Source organism: Crocuta crocuta, unplaced genomic scaffold, assembly GCF_008692635.1.
Source record: "Crocuta crocuta isolate KB4526 unplaced genomic scaffold, BGI_CrCroc_1.0 scaffold72, whole genome shotgun sequence".
In the NCBI taxonomy this organism is placed as follows: Eukaryota; Metazoa; Chordata; class Mammalia; order Carnivora; family Hyaenidae; genus Crocuta; species Crocuta crocuta.
The window spans coordinates 8,097,559-8,117,425 of record NW_027529427.1 but is presented as its reverse complement, the minus strand read 5'-3'; the positions used below and the strand labels follow the sequence as shown (position 1 = coordinate 8,117,425).

The following is a 19,867-nucleotide window of genomic DNA, read 5'->3' as shown; positions in this document are numbered from 1 at the left end:
GTTTCACATCTTAACTGGTTTGCAATCTCATGGAACACAGAGCTATATCTCCTATATTATTCCTTCCTCTTTTTGTGAAATTTCTGGTAAGTATGTTTTAGCTCAGATTCTCCATCATGTAAAAATCCTGGGAATGAACTGTCTGTGGAATTAATGAGCTCCTTGTCACATAGAACTTTGTTGAGATGAACTGAGCATTGACTAGGTAATTGTACAAGAAGGATCCTTCTGGGCTTCTACTAGAAATAGTAATAGCAATGAAGAAAATAATACTAATGATGGTGCAGTTATAATAATCATAATCATAATAGCTTTTTTTTCATTTGCAGAACATTTTATAGATTGCAGATCTGTTTCAAATAATGCTTTCTAACTTGATCTCATTTATCCTATAAAATTGGTAGGGCAGATATTACTTAGGATTCCCAAGTTACAGGTGAGGTCACTTGCTGAAGGTGACAGATAAAAAGAGGTTAAAGTAATTTCCCTTTCCAAAGGGTGCCTGTTTCACTATATACTGCTGCCTGAAAAAGAAATGAAACTTGCACTGAAAACAACTGATAACACAGCTTCAAACTATTCCCTCCACTAGGAGAAAGAGGGCATTCATTAATTCTTTACTTCTATCATCGTTTAGTACAGAATTCCTAGCAAAAAGGATGATTCATACAGGCAGCACAAGCAGAACATTAGAGATTGTTTAAATCATTTTAGAATCACAAACTCTTAGGGGGTGTCCTGGAAACTCCTCTTTCCCCTCCATTCCAACACATTCTATGCTAGGACAAATGCAAAATTTAGAGGTTATTTACAAAATAAAGAAAGAGTACTAATAAAGCAAACTGTGTGTTTTTGTTTCTAGATTATTATGCCCTAAAAAGTCAGTTTATATTTGTATACAAATACTCATACTTACCTACAAAACCAAACATTTTTCAGTTATATCCCTATTTTCAAACAAGTTAAACATACTGTGTTCCTGAAATTACCTTGATGGATTAGGGGGTGAATTTTATCTTAGTCATTGCAATGGTATACAAATCACAGACCTGGACATTATTTATTGTACTACAAACTTGTTTTAAATTGTGGTATGCAACTTTAAATACCAAGTGTTACTGCATGTTTTATCTCATAATAACCATTATAAAGTCATCATGAAACCCCAAAGTCACCAATAGCTGTTCAAAGTATCATAATGAGTCTTGGGGAAACATAGTGGAAGTATGCCAGCACTGCAGAAGCCAATGGAAGTTGAAGTAATATAGATTAAAAATGAATTAGCCTATTGTAAAAGGTCTTTTTTACTAACATAGGGCCTGAAATTTAGTATATTTGGATAAGTAATGACCTGATTTTCACAGGTTATTTACGAAGAAATTAGGTAGAAGTCTGTCTTTAATCTAGAAGGCTAGAGCTTTAAGACTTTGGGGAAAAAGAATTTTATTTATTTAAATGTTTATTCATTTTTGAGAGAGCTTGAGCTGGGGAGAGGCAGAGAGAGACAGGGATAGAGGATCTGAAGTGGGCTCCATGCTGACAGCAGAGAACCTAATATGGGGCTCAAACTCACAACTGTGAGATCATGACCTGAGCAGAAGTCAGACACTGAACCAACTGAGCCACCCTGGTGCCCCGGGGAAAGCAATCTAAAAAAAAAGAACAAAGTTCTGTGGGCCAGGAGATGAACAACATGGCAATCCTAAAGTCACTGAGACATTACACATCTTTTTTTCCTAAGTGTGATTTCTAATCCTCAAGGTTTTCACCCTTTTCTTTTTTTCTTACAATATGGAAAGTTTTTTTTTTAAAAAAACATTCCATTTTTTCTATCCTCTTCAGAATGTAAACTCTGAAAGATCAGGACTTGCTATATTCTATTCTTTTATCCCAACTTGGATTCCAGTATTCTATGTCAAGAGCTCTTAAAAAAAAAAAAAAAAAAGACGTTTAATAAATAAATTCAACCATTTCATAGTTTAGCTCAATAGAATAAGATTTACTAAATTTCTATTCACAAGGCACTGGACCAACTACTAGAGAGACAACTAGAGTGTATCTATGTTTCGTAAAATATTGGAAAGGTAGATTTTGCCCACAGGCCTCAAGACTCAAAGGCAAATATCTTTATAAAAGAAATCTTAAACATTTACTAAAAGATTTTAATAAAAACGTACATCCAGTTATACATAACCAAACTGACGAACATTCACCTCCTCTCAAGATTTAAGGACCAAATCCTTATCACAGACTTTGTAAATGCCTGCTGATCTCATCAGAAAAGACTTCAAGTACTGAGAAGCTGTCCAACTTCTGGTAGTGGATATATGTTTCCTAAACTTCTATTTCTTGCTTGAAAGCTCAAAAATTATCATTGGCAACAATAATTGTCCTTGTTTTCCTGAAAGTGACAGATGCATGTTATTTCTTTTTGAATAAATGTCTATCAAATATGTCTGAATAACCATAGTTTGTCCATCTTTCTTTCAAGTAAAAATAGTGTTCTATGAAAATAAAAATAAAAATATACTAGTTCAGCTTGCAACTCAAGCACAGAAGTGTTTTCCTGGAGACAAATATATGGTACTCTCATATTCAGCACATGTGCTTTGAACATACTTCTTTCTTATTTTTTTCACACAGAATTTAAAAAGTGAACTAGAGCTGGACTCCAATAAAATCAATAGTTTTTACTGCTTTATAGAGAACACTCTTAAGTGGCACTGGCTTTTTACAGTGTGGTACCGCCACCTTGATTCATCCCAAGACACCTGCACTTTTTAAAANGGGGGGAGGGAGGGTCAGAGAGAGAGGGAGATACAGAATCTGAAACAGGCTCCAGGCTCTGAGCTGGCTGTCAGCACAGGGCCCGACGCGGGGCGCGAACCCACTAACCATAAGATCATGACCTGAGCTGAGGTCGGAAGCTTAACCGACTGAGTCACCCAGGCGCCCCCAAGACACCTGCACTTTTACCCGCCATGGTTTTTTGCACCACTGGTGCAAATGTCAACACAGTGAAAGAGGCAAATAAATCTTAGCATTGTCATGAAAATTGCTTTGGCCTGGCCGACTACTGAAAGGGTCTCAGGAACTCCCAGGCGGTTTGAGAAACTGTAGGTGTTAGCGCCTACGGAAATCACAGTCCCCTTTCTCCTCAGTTATTAATACTTGAGGTTTGAGGCTTATTTATTATTATAGATTTGATCACTGAGCGCCAAAGAAAATACATGCCAAGACGTCGAACACATCCAGGAGATACACCCTATTGCGTCTGCAGCTCCAAGACTCACAGAAGAAAACAGCTCTTGGGGAGGGGGTACAGGATTCAGACCTTCAGCCCGGCTTGCCGTTGCCAGTGGCAACGATCGTCGCCGGCGGGAGTGCGGCCATCGATTAGTAATGTCTTGCGTCCGTCACAGAAGGTGGGGGTGGGGGCATGGCTGGAGAAGGAAGGTCTTCCTGGACTTGCGGTCGCCGCGTGTTTTCGGTTGCGAGGCGGTTCGCTCGTTCTGCGATCTATTGAGAGTGGCTTCCGACAGCTCCGGGTTGATGTCGGGGAGGGAGGGAAGATGGCAGCCGTGGCGGCGGGCGGCCTGGTGGGAAAGGGGCTCGACATCAGCCTGGCGGCCCTGCAGCGCCACGACCCCTATATCAACCGCATCGTGGACGTGGCCAGCCAGGTGGCTCTGTACACTTTCGGCCATCGGGCCAACGAGTGGGTGCGTGCGGACGCGACGGGGCCGTGCAGGCAGGGCTAGGGTGGGACGGGGTGGGCAGACTCGGGGCTCCAGAACCCGGTGAGGGGCACCAGACGCTGACGCCCTGGAGGTGGATGGAGGTGGATGGTGGTGGATCGCGGCCTGAGGCCGAAGCTGTGGCAATTGGACCCCTGGGCCGGGGGTTTGGGGGGAGAGGGAGGCCGCTCTGAGAAGCTACCTGAAGTTGGGGAAAAGACTTAAATATCTACGGTACCCCACGTGGGGAGACCAGACCGATCAGGGACGGGACCCTGAGAGCTGAAGGAAGGAGGGGGCCCTAACGCCTCGAGACCGGAAGACGGATGTACTACGAGAAAGTAAAGCAAGATTTTGTAACAGTAAAACGTGGCTGTAGGGGAGGCAGGGATAGGGGACGGATGGAAAAGACTAGTTCTGGTTCTGGAACATGTCTTAGATGGGACGAAGAGAAGTGAAACCTTGGTAGAAGTTATGAACTCAGGGAATACACCAAGAAAAGAGCAAGCCACGGGAGATCAAGGACAAAATGGGGCTGGGTCTAACACTTCGAAGGAGGCTGACGCTTTTGGAAAGATCAATACACGACAGCCTACCCAGACCAAAATGAGTTTCAAATTTGAGTCCATTGGGGGCCAACTTATTTAGTGCACCTTTCAAAGCAAAACCCCAGTAAATAGTAGTGGGGTGAAACTTAATTTTCCTCACAATTAGAATGGGGTAGGAGCATTAGACACTTGAGTCCTATTGCAGGAATTACTGCGTGTGATTCTGTAATCCACCCGCTTGAATATAGAGACATGTGATTTTTCTCTTTTCCTCATAATGATTTTTGTCCCAAGTAATCCATCCATTATATAACCATCCATCATTTTTAAGTAAGTTAGAAAACAGTATAAGGAACTGGGCCTGGATGAATGGATTTCAGGTGATTTTTTAAAATGTATTCTCCAAGATGTTAAAATTCAAGAAAGGAAAACATGCATATTGAACAAATTCGCATATTTTTTAACATTTGCATTCATTTACATAGCCTACTTATCTCTAGTGTGGATCTTAAGCAGGCTGTAATAAAAATTCACCTGAAAATCATTAACAAAAGTAAAAAGATTAAAAAGGAGATCCTAAAATGGGAGAGAAGAGAATCTTTGCCCAAAGTTATTAACTCAGGGAATTTACTGGAATGGAGCAAGGAATTTAGGTCTGTGCTCCTAGTAGTCGAGCAAAAAAGGAAAATGGGAGAACTCGTTAGTATTCATTGTTCTGTAATAGAAAGTATGCCACTTGGTCAGGAGAGAGGTTATTTCTCCCTAATTTTCAGGGGAATTTGTCACCTGGGTCTTTAGATACATACTGGACAACATACTGGACAATTTCATCAGTGACAATTTAGAAAAAATACAAAGCTATTCTACACCTGTATTGCTATTATACTGCTCTATAAAAAAAAATGCCAAAGACATACTGTTAATTCTGTCAAAGTAATTTTGTAGTAGATAAGGATCAGGGATGTATAGTCCTGTGAGCTGACTGGACAGTGGGATTAGAGTCTAGAGAATCTTGAGAAGTTGTTAACATGCAGAGGAGAGCATTTATCTTGGAAAACAGTTGTCCCCTATAGGCGTCTGACAGGATCTATGTGATAGATACCTGTTAAAATAGTTACTGAGGTTTATTAGATAGCCAGTGAAGTCCTTCTAAAGCCTCATCAAAAGGCAGAAGTGTCACAATGCATTATTTATAGGAGTTATGTTTTCCTGCTTCCTGGACTTGTTGCCTTCAGACAGGGCATAATTCATTCAGTAAAAGGTCATTCTTTCAAAGTACTGATCTTCAAGGCTGTGGTAGCCAGAAAAAAGAGACCTAGTTCAGATGCGGACAGTTGCAGAGGGTAAACAGTTTGTCACTACTGTCTGGGTATATCATCACTCGGCCTCAGGGTGGGAGCTTTTTGAACGTAAACCTAACGAAAGTTTAAAGAACAGTCTTGAGTTTGGAGGTAAAAGTATATGCAAGAAAGCAGATGGGATGTAATGGAGAGGAATTCTTACTACACTGAAATAGATGAAGAATGACATCAGGCATTCAGAGCAGGAGGTATTGGGGATGAAGGGTAGACAGGAAATGAGGTGCTTGAAGGAAGGATTAAGAAGGGTATGTCATGACTGCGATGGGAATTTTAGAGCTGCTACTACCTCCCATTATTTGGAAAGACTGCTCCCCCAAAATACCTATGTGTCAGTTGGAGAGTATAACCTTATTTATTTTCACGTCAGTCCTCAGAGCAGTGGTTCGTAGGTAGTTTTGACTTTGTTTCTAAGGAACATGTTGCTGGTGTCCGAAGGATGGAGGTGGGGCCTGCTGCTAAATATTCTGTGCACAGGACAAGTCCCTGTGACAAAGATTTATCTGGCCCCAGATGTCGAAAGTGCTGAGCTTGAGAAACTGCTTCAGAGTGACTATTGTCCTCTCATTTCTAGCTAGTGGTTTTCTAAGTTTTCTGTGTATCAAAATCACCTGGAATTTTAAGAAGTGTAACCTGCCAGATCAACATCTCTAGGTTTGAAGTCCAGGTGTTTGCTGTCTGTTAAAAGCTTCACTGGTCACGTAGGTGCTACGTGCATGACAGAGACCAGTTTATGAGGATAAACGGAGACCTGCTTTTTCATTATATTGGCATAGATAATCAGTAATACAGAGATTGTTTCAACAATGCCAAATACTGTGCTGAGTCCCAATAATTTGCCAGCTAGCGCTATTTTCCATTTCATTATTTTAAATTTTGAATTGCTTAATTTTTTAATACATGTTAGATTTTATAATGAAGTATAATGTTAAATCATTAAATTGTACTTTTAAAATTTTAGCTAAAATTCCCCAGGACTATAAACTAATGATTTAACATAGAAGTCCTCCTTGTCTGGAGGACCTAAAGAGTATCTAATAAAATCTTGTTCTAGCTATACCCCAGAACCTCAACCCTGGGCTTTGCCCAGAAAAAAAAAAAAATCTGGTTACCTTTGGATAACTCTGGAGGGAACAGGAGATGAGCTTTTCAGCCATGATAGATTAGCATTTTCATCAATAAAGTCCCTTTTATCCAGGTGTAACAGAGTATTTAAAATGTTTTTTTCAAAAAAATATGTTTTTTTAAATCAAGTTCTGAGTAGTATAGATTGGTTATTTCTTTTCAGTGGAGAAACTGAGACATAGAATAATAAATAGTGCTGATGACAGTGCTCATGGTGGGTAATGGACACAGTGGATTTTGTTTGGTGCAGACTTACCTAGTCACAGGTCTGGATCCCAAGGAAAACTCTCCCAAAGCTGTTGCCTGATAATTCACTGAATAGGGAGACCAGAACTGTGGTATTGGGCTGTGGAAGTATGGCCCCTAGCCATTCACAGAGAATTTCTAACTTTTTAATGATCTTTTGCAATTGAAGATGGCCACAAATTCTTTAACACTCAGTCAAGAGGTGAGGTCCATACCCTGAGGGTCCAATGCTAAGTGAAATCAGAGAAAGACATAACCAGTACTATATGATTTCACGTATATGTGGAATAAAAAAAATTGCTCATTATCAGTTGAATAATTTCAGAAGAAACATTCCTTTTATATTTCTGATTCTGGATTTTTCAAAACTAAAATTGGGCGTTAAAGCCTTTTTTAATTTTATAAGAGGGTAATTTCTATTACTACTTCATGAAGGAATAAAGGACACAAGTCAAAACCTATTAGCTTTATGTGTGCTGGTCCATAGAAATGTCCTAGTTTGGATGACTAAGGTGAAACAGTCCAAGGTCAAACACTGAAAGACAGGAAAGTGTGTTGACCTTGTAGCAAGAGCCCCTGGCAATACATATAGGCTCTTAGTCTAGTTCCTTCACCAGTACGTATCTCAGTTTTAGTTTCTTATCAATGTAATAAATAATACCAAAATTTAATCTTTACAAATTCTTCTCTCTTTTTTTAAATGTTTGTTTATTTTTAAGAGAAAGAGACAAGAGTGTGAGCGGGGGAGGGGCAGAGAGAGAGGGAGACAGAATCTGAAGCAGGCTCCACGACCTGAACCAAAGTCGGATGCTTAACTGACTGAGCCATCCAGGTGTCCCAGTCTTTACAAATTATTCTTAAAGGCTCTGTGGACTAGTAAATACTTGCCAACTAAACCAGTTGAACTTTAGGAATGCCCACAAAGTTTTAGACTGTTTGAGTAGTATTCATTGTTCTATAGTGGCCATTTTCTCAATGATTAATATTGTGGCAGGTTAAGTCTTAGCATTTAAAGTGCCCCCAGGATATAGATTTCTCAATAGATAGGAATTGACCATGTTTGTTTACACAAGTAAGGGTAAATAGTAATGTTTCTGCATCTTTTTTTTTTAATTTTGACTCAGTATTTTTCAAAGCACAGTGGCAAAGGACCACATTTGAGAAATAAGGATATTTTTCACAGTACACTGGAGTGATTTATATGTACTTGATAATAAATCCAGTTTAAGGATGAACTCTATAATTTTCTTAACAATGTTTATGTATTAGAGAAAAGACTGGCTAAAATTATTTTCACTGTTACTAGTTATTTCTAATTGCATATTCTATAATAAGGATTAAAATTCTTGTTAAGTAATTTACTCTTAATATCCATTTGCTCTTAAAAAACAATGTTTGGTGATGTTTGATATAATTTGGGGCATAGTGGCTTTTGATTTCATGACTCTGGATATAGTTGTGTGCGCAGAGAATATGTTACTGAACTAAGGCAGCGGTTTTCACAAAGCCTGCATCAGAGTCACCTGACAGCTTAATAAAAAAGAGAGTGCTAGGCAGCACCCCAGCATCTGATTCAATAGGTCTGGAGTAGGGCCTACTAATCTGCATTTCTAACAAGTTCTCTGGCAATGCTGATACTGCTGGTATGGGGACCATACTTTAAGACCAACTGAACTAAGGTGACCAAGAAAATTGCTGAAATAACTTGAGCTTGTAAGAGGAACATGCTTCCAATGTTTTATGTGCCTTTAAAAAATTATTATTTAGGGCACCTGGCTGGCTCAGTCAGTAGAACATATGACTCTTGTTCTCAGGGTTGCAAGTTCGAGCCCCATGTTGGGTGTGAAGATTATTTAAAAATATATCTTAAAAAAGTTATCACTTATTATTATACCCTTGTTCTTAAAGAGTGTATTTCCCCCCAAAACTATAGTGTACTTAAATTTCGAATGATTTTGATAATAGAGATTAATGATAAAATATTAGGTTAAATGGAATGCTGAAACTAAACCATATAAGTAATAGAAGTACCTTTGAAATTCTGAATTATAATCTGATAACTGTTAAAACATTTTTTTAGTATGCACTGTATTGATGAACATTTTCATTAGGGCCTGGGCTCCTGTCTTCAGAGAGATGGACGAGAGCCTTCCCAATGAACTGAAATGACAGCTGGTCACTTTCACTTTGCCACTTAACCAGTTTCTCTCAGATTTCTTGAGTCCTATCTTGGCAATGTTTCTAACTTGATTTCAAAGATCCAAACTAGACTCTAAGATATTCCACACCACATTGGTGATTAATTTGTCTGAGAATGACAGCATTGTTCCACTCTTCTGTGTTGTAGTCAAAGTCGAGTTGTTATTGACAGATCATTTGCTCTCCTAGGTGACAGGATATGGCAAGAGAAAATGAACCCAGAAAATAAAGAGAAGCGTAATGAAATGCAGACACCAGTGATTTCTACAACTTGCCCTATACTCCACTCACAGGGTAGAGGAGAAGGCAGCACATTCTTAATCTCCTCTTTCAAATGAAATCCATGGAGCGTATTTATTTTTGTATTGTTTTAGCCCGAGGTATGTTACCATCCCTGTCTTTGGTGAAAAGAGATAATGACGATTTATTTTGTAAATAACAAAAGGAGAATGGCTGCTTCCTGCTGCCTAAGCTGGGTAATCAGCAGAGCTACCGCCAGGGTGACGACCTGCTTTCCTCCTTGTTCTAGGAATAACCCCTCATGTTACATAGATTGGCCTTACTTGAAACAAAATGTTCTCTAGCTTCTGTGAAGGTTACTATTAATGAGAGAATATAAGCATTTTGCTGTTTTTTTTCTTTTTTTTAGGAAAAGACTGATGTGGAAGGAACTTTATTTGTTTACACAAGGTAAGAATATTCTAATTTTATAAAGAAACTGACACTTTGAAAGAATATTTTAACTTTGTTACTTCCCTCTTCCTCAAATGTAGTTTTATTTCAAAGAGAAGTAAAAAACCTGAACCTTAGTTTGAAGTTATGAGTGGATATAAGGAAGAGAATACTGAGTAATACTCAGTAAAGAAATACTGAGATAATACTAAGTAATGTCACTTAAACTCCAGGATAGACAAACTTAAATCTTTTTGTTCTATATAAAATATATATGTGTGTGTGTGTGTGTGTGTGTGTGTGTATATATATATATTTAAGTTTTATTTACTTATGTTGAGAGAGACTGAGACAGCATGAGTGGGGAAGGGGTAGAGAGAGAGGGAGAGAGAGAATCCTAAGCACTGCCTGTGCAGAGCCCATGTAGGACTTGAACTCATGAAATCATGAGATTATGACCTGAGCTGAAATCAGGAGTCAGATACTTAATCGACTGAGCCATCCAGGTGCCCCTTTGTGTTCTTTTTAAAGTAGTATTGAAGTATTTATCCTTTAATTCAAATTAATGGTACAGAGTCCTTTAGTACAATGCATTGGCAAGGAGAGAAGTACACTATTAAGAATATTAGATTATTGAACCACTATTTGGAAAAAGGTTGTATTGGTCACATCACCGCCTACCCACCTTTGACTCTTTAAAGAAGCATGCACCAAAATTAAAGATGTCTTTGAGTCCTCCATTATATAGTTAATAGAATATGTTTCAGGATAGATTTAATAAACTCATGTTTTTTTGTCATTTGTATCAGAAATTGTTAATATCATATATGCATGCAGAACCATATAGTATGTATATTGTCTTAATAGCTAAATGTCTTGTTCACATAAAATGTCATGGCTAACGCCCATCATTGTCAGTGGGAGAACAAAGATAAAATACAAAGGCCTAATACAAACCCTTTTAGAGCGAAGTTTGTTTTTTTTTTTTTAATATTTATGTCTTAAATATTTATTTTTGAGAGAGAGAGACCGCACGAGCTGGGGAGGGGCAGTGACGGGGAAAAGGGACCTAAAACAGGCTCATCACTTACAGCATAGAGCCTGACATGGGGCTCGAACTCACAAACTGTGAGATTATGACCTGAGCCAAAGTTGGACGCTTAACCAACTAAGCTACCCAGGTGCCCCTAGAGCGAACAGTTTCATTGGGGAGATAGAAAATGCATGTATACACAGACACGCACACATGTTTATATTTTTTACATATTCACATTTAAAGTTACCCCCCCAAATAAAAATAAATCCCCATACTGATAGCCTGTCCTCAGTGCCAGTTGATAGGTTATAAGCAATGAGTGGGCTGCTGTGATTCTGGAAACCTTTATAGAATTAGTGAGTCTCAAATAGGCCTTAGGAATAAGGTAGCACTTGACTTGCATAGAGGAGAGGGAAGGGCTGTCTCAACAGGAAGAATGGCAGAAGCAGAGGCATAGAACTCAACGTGGTGAAGGAACAGTAGGGCAAATGACTTTTGGCTGCAGAGTTTTTACTGGTTTTAGTTAGGAGACAGTGAGAATGAATAGATTTTGCTGGCTTAGAATGTCAGACTAAGGATTTTGACACTTCTCTTCTTAGCAGTAGGGAGTCCTTGAAGGTTTATTACCAGGGAAGTAATAGAGTTCCATCAAAATGTATGGGGAAAGTCAGTGCATTAGCATTATGAAGATGCACTGAATCTAGAAGAAATTGGAGTTAGGACATGGGGCAGATTATTGCAGTAGAGTAACAAGATGATGAGGGAAAGGACTAGACTGGTAGAAGTGGATCTGGAGAAGATTTCTTGAAAGATTGCATGTAAAGAGTGAGTGATGAAAATTTTAAAATAACATGAAGGCTTTGAAAGGGAAGACTGAGAAAATGATGAAACCAGGAGCAAAATGGAAAGATAGGAGGTCGAGAATCTGGGCTGAAGATTATTTTATTTTGAAATAATGATTTTGGAATGATAGCAGGGCTTTCAGGTGGAGATACCTGGTCCCTTAGGATAGCTCAGGGATGGAGATACAGAGTTTGGAGTCATCTGCCTCAGTTTAGTTTGAAGCCATGAGAGAACAAGCATTCTCTGGACAGGAAAGTGATGAGGGCTAATGGTCAAGTTTTAGGGCCCCAGAGAGACAGAGAAGAGTCAGCCATATAGATAGAAGCAGAATGAGATGCAGGCACAGTGCAGGGGCAGGTGGAGGTGGAGGCTACAGTGGGAGTGGGGGGAAAAAAGAATGGATGAGCAAGGCCATTTGAGTAGGTAAGGAGGAGGTTCAGTTTCTTCATAGTTTCAGAAAAGTGAGAGTGCCCAAGAGCCATTGGCTATTTCTGTTTACATTCCAGAGTACCAGAGCATATCACCAAGTGAGTTTCTTAGAGTTTAGATTATTCTTGAAAATTCTGAAGTGTGAAAAGAAAACCAAAAGGTTGAACTCCGACATAGGCCAAGACACGTTCTCATTCATTTTTCACAAGTATTACTCTTTTGAGAAGTGAAAGAACAGATGTATTTATATACATTAATCATTTATTTTAGGGATTTTTAGTAGGGTCTCTTTCTCTCTCTCTCTCTTTTTTTTTTTTTATTGCAGAAGATTAACATTATACAAGTGTTTTCTCCTTTGTACCCCCCAGATATGTAGGTTTACACTCTCAAGTATTTCTTAATATACTCTGAGTCCCAAATGGAGCTGTCAGTTAAACCATTAAGTTGAGAAATAACTCTTTCCCTGTTCCTTAATCTCTTTCCCAAATCTGACTACTCAAGAACATGACCTTCTCCTATCTCTCTCCTCTCCCCCACCGAGGGGGTGCACCAACCGCCCCCTGTCCCCCACCCCCAGATAGCATGTTGAGGTCTTTCCTCAGTAGAGAATGACAGAAAGCTCATAGAAGTCAAAAGAGAGTTTTTAGTATAGGTAATGGAGCTGCTGGTGATAATATTTTGACTTCTGTTATGGATATTGCTTTAGAGCAACTGGCACATTTATCCCCTGAGCCTATTTTATAAATTATGAGATGGCATAGTAACCATACTATTAGAGAGGTGAGGTCCTATTGTGATAATGAAATACTTGAAGAATCAAATTCTGATTCTGTATAAAAACACCTAAAACACTTAAAAATTATTTTTTTATTTCCTCCCATGGCTTGCTTTCTGTAATAGAGAGTTCATAGAGACACTCACTGGTGATTTTTGAACTTGACACTTCCAGATGACCCTCTGCCAGAGATCTCTAGAACTCAGTTTTCATTCTTCCTGAGAATTTAAGTTGAAATGATTGTCATGATTATTTCTAGTATTGATTATACGCCCACCTCCACTTTCCCTCTTTGTAAAATAAGTTGGACAACGATTGCCTTCCATCAACTTTAAAATTGGAAGTCTTAGAAGAAAATTCTGTAAGTGGTACTGTAGCTTTATTTTACTTCTTTATTAGCATCAAATGGTTACAGTGAAATAAAATTAAAACGTAAGCCCCGTTTCTTCCTATTGCTCACAACATTTCTGTGGGCTTGTTACCCTGCTGCCCTAGTTTCAAGTAAATAAGTGAATTCTGCTGCTTCGTTCTCAGCGTAGAAGCATTTGGTGTTTCATTTGTCACCAGAAGTTGCACAGTTGGATTACTATATGGCTGTCACCCAAGAGTAGACAAATGTACATGTAGTTAGTAGTTCTACTTGGTGTAAAATTTGGGCTCTTTCTGCCTGACAGGGAGTAGGCACTGAAGGTTTATTCAGTGAAATGAAAACTAAAAATCACTAAACGCCACATTTTTATGGGGAAAAACTTTTTTTGGTAGTTTATCTATGAAGCTGTTTGCTTAATTCTATAATGTTTTACTTATACTGAATCTCATTACAACAAGTTCATTGACCAGAGTGAGTGGCATCATTTCTCTAAAGAAATGTTACAACTTCCAATTTCAAACAAATACTAACATTCCCTATGAAAAACTTCTTCATAATGATTATGATGTACACTCTCTGTTAGCTACCAAGATTCTTCATAAGTGTGTCAGTAATTTTAAGTGGTTAATATTTCTGCCATAAAGGAGATTACAACCTAGATAGGAAAATAAGATATTTTCACACATATAGCTTAATAAGTAGGACTTGATTTTGCCAAAGGAACAGCAATGGCAGCCATGCTCTATGTATTACATATGAAGTGGTGCATAAATGGGTACGTTAGTACTGTTAGCCAATAGTAAAGAATCATTGCTTTAGGGGCACCTGGGTGACTCAGTCAGTTAAGTGTCCAGCTCGGGTCATGATCTCATAGTCATGGGATTGAATCCCACATTGGGCTCCATGCTGAGCATGGAACCTGCTTGGGATTCTCTCTCCCTCTCTCTCTCTGCTCTTCTCTGTTAGTTCTCTCCCTCTCTCGCTGCCTCTCCCTCCTTCCCTCCCTCCCTCTCAAAATAAACAAACACTAAAAACAAACCTTTCTTTAAAAAAAAAAGAATCATTGCTTTATATGTTTACAGTCTGCTTGCACAAAGCTGTATATATGTGCAAAAAGGTTGAGAGAGACATTCAAATACTAGTTCTACTAAAAGTGTACTTTTGTTGAATAACTTGCCTTTTGATATCCTCTCCACCCCTTGTGATTTTTAGGTCTGCTTCTCCAAAGCATGGGTTCACTATTATGAATAGGTTGAACATGGAAAACAGGACAGAACCCATTACTAAAGACCTGGATTTCCAGCTCCAGGACCCTTTCCTTCTCTACAGAAATGCCAGATGTGAGTCTCTCTTAATGTGTTGTGTAGTTTTATTTCTGCAGTTTGGCCAAGTGTTTAAAATTGTACAGTGGATGTGTTTGTGTTTGTGTTTAGTATTAGCATCATCAGTTAGCTTGGGAAATGCGTGTCCATTTGAGAGGGAATACCTTCTTCCTTGTGAAAGTTTAAATGAAAACAATGTGAATGTGATGATAGAAGTATTTGAACCCTTTCTTTTGCAGCTAGACCACTTTGTAGTGGAACGCATTGGAGATCTGAGGGCTGAGCAGGGCTAGGTGAGGCAGCTACAGTCAGGAGACTGCAGAGGGCCAGACACATAGGCGGTGTACAGATACAGAATTAGTGATTCAGCTAATGGCACTTTCTCCTTGTGTATCACTTCTGACTGAATATCCTGACAGGATGTTTGAGGGAGAGGGCCTGTAGTCTAGAATTGCCATCTTTTGAACACATAGTAAATGAAAAACTAAAGCCCAAAGAATTTTGGTCATTACAGATTTCATAACACTTTGTAATGTTGAACATTACATAACACTTTGTAATATTAGGTAACTAACTGGCCCCTGTCTGATTTGAAATGAGGTAGCGATGGCCTATCTGATAGTCTCTCTCCATTTTACTCTTATATCTTATCTGACCACTTGTGTGGAACTATTGGGCAGCCCAGAGAAAATGATGAAAAATATATGAACTGCAGGAATATCTCTATACACAGAAAATGAGAGCATCCTTAAATATAAATTGTATGTGCATGTACATGCTCTGTGCTTTTGTGTGTAACTTCCCAGAAAGACTTTGCAGTTAGGAAATGTTTTCCATACATTTGCCACCCTGCTTTTAAGGTCAAGGTTCAAGAAGTTGCAGACTGTATACTATTCAGTGTAATTTTAATAATGATTATAATACAAATATTTAATGTTTTAATTTCAGTGAATTGTTTTGAAATATAATATTTTAACTTATAATTATATTCACATATAATTAAGTTGTCATGATAGGTGGTCATCTGTTACTTAGAGGATACAGTTAAATTTTTATGAGAAAAAAAGCCATTAAAACTGTAACATGACTTACCAAAGGTAAGTCCCATGAAGTAAAAATTTAGTATTATAGGGAAAATTTTGTTCTATTTCTTTGGTGGGAGTATAGTTAAGTCAATTGTAGCTTATAGGTATTTGAATTATTTGTGTGCTTACAGTTATATCAGGTTTTATTTTTTTAGATTATTAGATTCTATGCCAAATTAATATACAATTCAAATCCTAATAAAATAACCACAAAAATAAACCTAAATGACTTTAGTGATTTATAATAATCCTTTTTGATTACTCTTATTTGGGATAAATACTTAGTCTAGTCAGTATAGATAGTATTTTATTTTAAATTCTTATCATAGTATTATGTATTATATATTATATTATATACTATATCAAAAACATAAAAATACAAATTCTCTTTAATGTGGTTGATTTAAAAAATAGCTTTCCTAAGTCCCACAGGGTTTATCTGATAGGAAATACTGTTTGGATATAATAAACCTATTAAATCTTGCCGTGGCGAGGGTCGCCCCAAGCTTCAAGCAGCCATGGAGCCCTGGACATGTGGCCAGTCTGAACTGAGCTGTGCTATGAGTGTAAAATATACACTGATTTGCAAAGACTTACTATCAAAAAAGACTGTAAAAAAAATCTCATTAATAATTCTATATTGATTTACCTGTTGAAATGATAATATTTTGAATTATTGGGTTAAATAAAATATACTATTAAAATTAGTTTCACCTGCTTCTTTTAATTTTTTATTTAAAATTACATATGTGGCTCACATTCGTGGTTCACCTTATATTTCCATTGAACAGCACTGTTCTGGCATTTTCATTTATTTTACCATATTTCATAATCACAATTTTGTAAGGTAGACATTTTCACCAGATGAGAAAAGTGAGGCTCAATGAGATGACAGACCTGATAGAAACCCATAAATTCTGCTTTTTAAAAAAATTTTTCTACATCACTTATACTGTTCTCTGTACTATTAAACATAAATGCAAATTGAAGGCAGCCTTTTGAGATGCATAACAAAATATTTCTAATATATTTCCATAAGAGAGAAATGAAATCAGTTGAACAACAAAGAATGGTAGGGAATGGATCTGTTTACCTTTCTGGGTTTATTTGCTTTTTATTTCTCCTTAATATCTGGTACTAACTGCCTTTGCAGCCATAGTCTTTGGTTTTAGTTCATTTGTAAAACCCTTTTCAGTCTCTGACATCAAAGGTTCATGGAAGGGTTTACCCAGGTGCTTTCAGAGTCTCAGATACTTCTCAAATGTTTCTAAATTCAAATACTCTATATAATGATTGCATATGGTTTACATATTCTCTACTATCATTTAGATTGTCCTTTGAACAATGAACCCAGCTTCAGTCAAGAACGGTTTTTAAGACACTGTATCTCCCAAGACCTGTGTAATCAAGAATCTTCTCTGTATGTTCTTGGCATTTGTCTTAGCATTTCACTTTGATCTAGGTGTGTCATAGGCCATATTTGGACATTTTAGGAGGTAGAGTTGATTTAGGATTGTGGTGAGTTTTCTCCTTGAGTGTTTTAGATTCACTAAATTAAAAAAAAAAAAAAAAGTAGTAAATAGGGAGACAGCCCTGTCTTGAATTGGATGAATTTGGAAGAGCAAAATATATAGAAGTAAAAATCTTAAAATTTCTTCACTTAATTAAAAAAACAGATGTTTAATAAAGAAGCAGCTTTGAATTTTGACCAAACATGAAATATGTGATTTTATTACAGTATAGGATTTATAGTTTTTAAACTTGGTTATAATAGAGTTTGACCTATATAAGCTTTAAAAGTAAATAAGATAGCTGTTAATTAAGGACTGAAATTCATTTATTCAACAAACATTTACTGAGCATTTGCTGTCTGCCAGGCACCAAGTCAAGGCTTTAAATGGGTTATTTGACTCGGACAACTTTTTCTTGGAAATGCTGTTATTCCTGTTTAAAACGGAGGAGACTGAGATTAAAGAGATTTAAGTAATTTACCAGGATCCATGACAGTTTTGAGATGGAAATAGCATTTGAACTGAGAAAGCCTAACTTCAAAAGCCCAGGAACAAGCAGTGAAAGCACTAACATATAAATGATGCATTTGAGCAAAGCTTACATTTTAAGAAATACTTAATCTTTTTATTGTACACTTCAAACTTTAAAAAGCAAGGCTTTTAAAGGCTTTTCAGCTTTTCAAGGCTGAAAGCATCACAATTCCTGACTTCAAGCTGTATTACAAAGCTATGATCATCAAGACAGTATGGTACTGGCAGAAAAACAGACACATAGATCAATGGAACAGAATAGAGAATCCAGAAATGGACCCACAAGCATATGACCAACTAATCTTTGACAAAGTAGGAAAGAATATCCAATGGAATACAGATAGTCTCTTCAGCAATGGTGTTGGGAAAACCAGACAGCATCATGCAGAAGAATGAACCTGGACTAATTTCTTATACCATACACAAAAATAAACTCAAAATGGATAAAAGACCTAAATGCAAGACAGGAAGCCATCAAAATCCTGGGGGAGAAGGCAGGCAAAAACCTCTTTGACCTCAGCCTCAGCTGCTTCTTACTCGACAGATCTCTGGAGGCAAGGGAAACAAAAGCAAAAAGGAACAATTGGGACCTCATCAAGATAAAAAGCTTCTGTGCAGCAAAGGAAACAGTCAGCAAAACTAAAGGCAACCAACGGAATGGGAGAAGATATTTGCAAATAACATATCAGATAAAGGGTTAGTGTCCAAAATCTATAAAGAACTTACCAAAACACAACACTCAAAAACCAAATAATCCAGTGAAAAAATGGGTAAAAGACCCGACTTTTCCAAAGAAGACATCCTGATGGCTAACAGAGACATGAAAAAATGCTCAACATTACTCGTCATCAGGGAAATACAAATCAAAACCACAATGAAATACCACCTCACACCTGTCAGAATGGCTAAAATTAACAACTCAGGCAATGACAGATGTTAGTGAGGATGCAGAGAAAGAGGAACCCTTTTGCACTGCTGATGGGTATGCAAACTGATGCAGCCACTCTGTGAAACAGTATGGAGGTTCCTCAAAAAATTAAAAATAGAACTACCCTATGACCCAGCAATTATCCAAAGGTTTAGGTGTGCTGTTTCAAAAGGGGTACATGAACCCCAATGTCTGTATCATCACTATCGACAATAGCCAAAGTATGGAAAGAACCCAAATGTCCATTGACTGATGAATGAATAAAGATATGGTATATATATATATATGCGCAATGGAATATTACTCGACAATCAAAAAGAATGAAATATTGCCATTTGCAACAATGTGGATGAATCTAGAGTATATTATGCTAAGCGAAATTAGTTAGAGAAAGACAAATATGACTTCACTCCTATGTGAATTTAAGATACAAAACAGATGAACATAAGGGAAGGGAAGCAAAAATAAAAAAACAGAGTGGGACAACATGAGAGATTCTTAAATACAGAGAACAAACAGAGTTACTGGAGGGGTTTGGGTGGAAGAATGGGCTAAATGTACAAGGGGCATTAAAGAGGACACTTGTTGGGATGAGGACTGGTGTTATATGTAGGGGATGAATCGCTGAGTTCTACTCCTGAGATCATTATTGCACTATACATTAACTAACTTGGACATAAATTAAAAAAAAAAAAAAAAGCTGACAGAGCAGTGAGTGGTAAAATCTAGTCACTGACCTATAGCCAATACAACAAATCAGATGACCGTCAATGCCTTTTCATTACCATTTCTGAATTGCTTTCTGCTGCTAGAGAAAGAAAAACTTCAGGGAAATAAATTCAGTATTACTATACAAATATGAAAAAAAGTAAGTGAAAACCAAGGGGTTTTTTTTGTTGTTGTTTTCTATTTTGAGAATGAGCAAAAGTGAGCGGAGAAGGGGCAGAGAAAGAGGAAGAGAGAGAATCCCAAGCAGGCTCTGTGCTGAGCCAAAACCAGGAGTCTGATGCTTTAACTGACTGAGCCACCCAGGTGCCCTGAAAGTTTGTTTTTGTTTTTGTTTTAAGTTGAGATTCTCTTGTATCTAAGCTATTAGAGAGGAGAATATCAAATAAAAACTAATGCATCAAAAAGCTGTATTTGACCATTTCT

At 37.6% G+C, this 19,867-nt stretch overlaps 1 protein-coding gene across 2 annotated transcripts in view; it reads left to right on the top strand.

Annotated features, from left to right (window-relative positions):
* Positions 1–3,536: 3,536 nt before the first annotated feature.
* DCP1B (decapping mRNA 1B) overlaps positions 3,537–19,867 on the top strand; it is a 57,286-nt gene continuing 40,955 nt past the window's right edge. The window contains exons 1-3 of one of the 2 annotated variants that reach the window (XM_077759253.1): positions 3,537–3,722; positions 9,863–9,903; positions 14,551–14,678. In XM_077759253.1, coding sequence (XP_077615379.1) covers positions 3,573–3,722; positions 9,863–9,903; positions 14,551–14,678 — 319 coding nt within the window. In that variant the 5' untranslated portion in view covers positions 3,537–3,572. Of the gene's footprint in view, positions 3,723–9,574; positions 9,594–9,862; positions 9,904–14,550; positions 14,679–19,867 lie in introns of those variants that run through there. The other variant, XM_077759254.1, reaches the window with a different exon arrangement.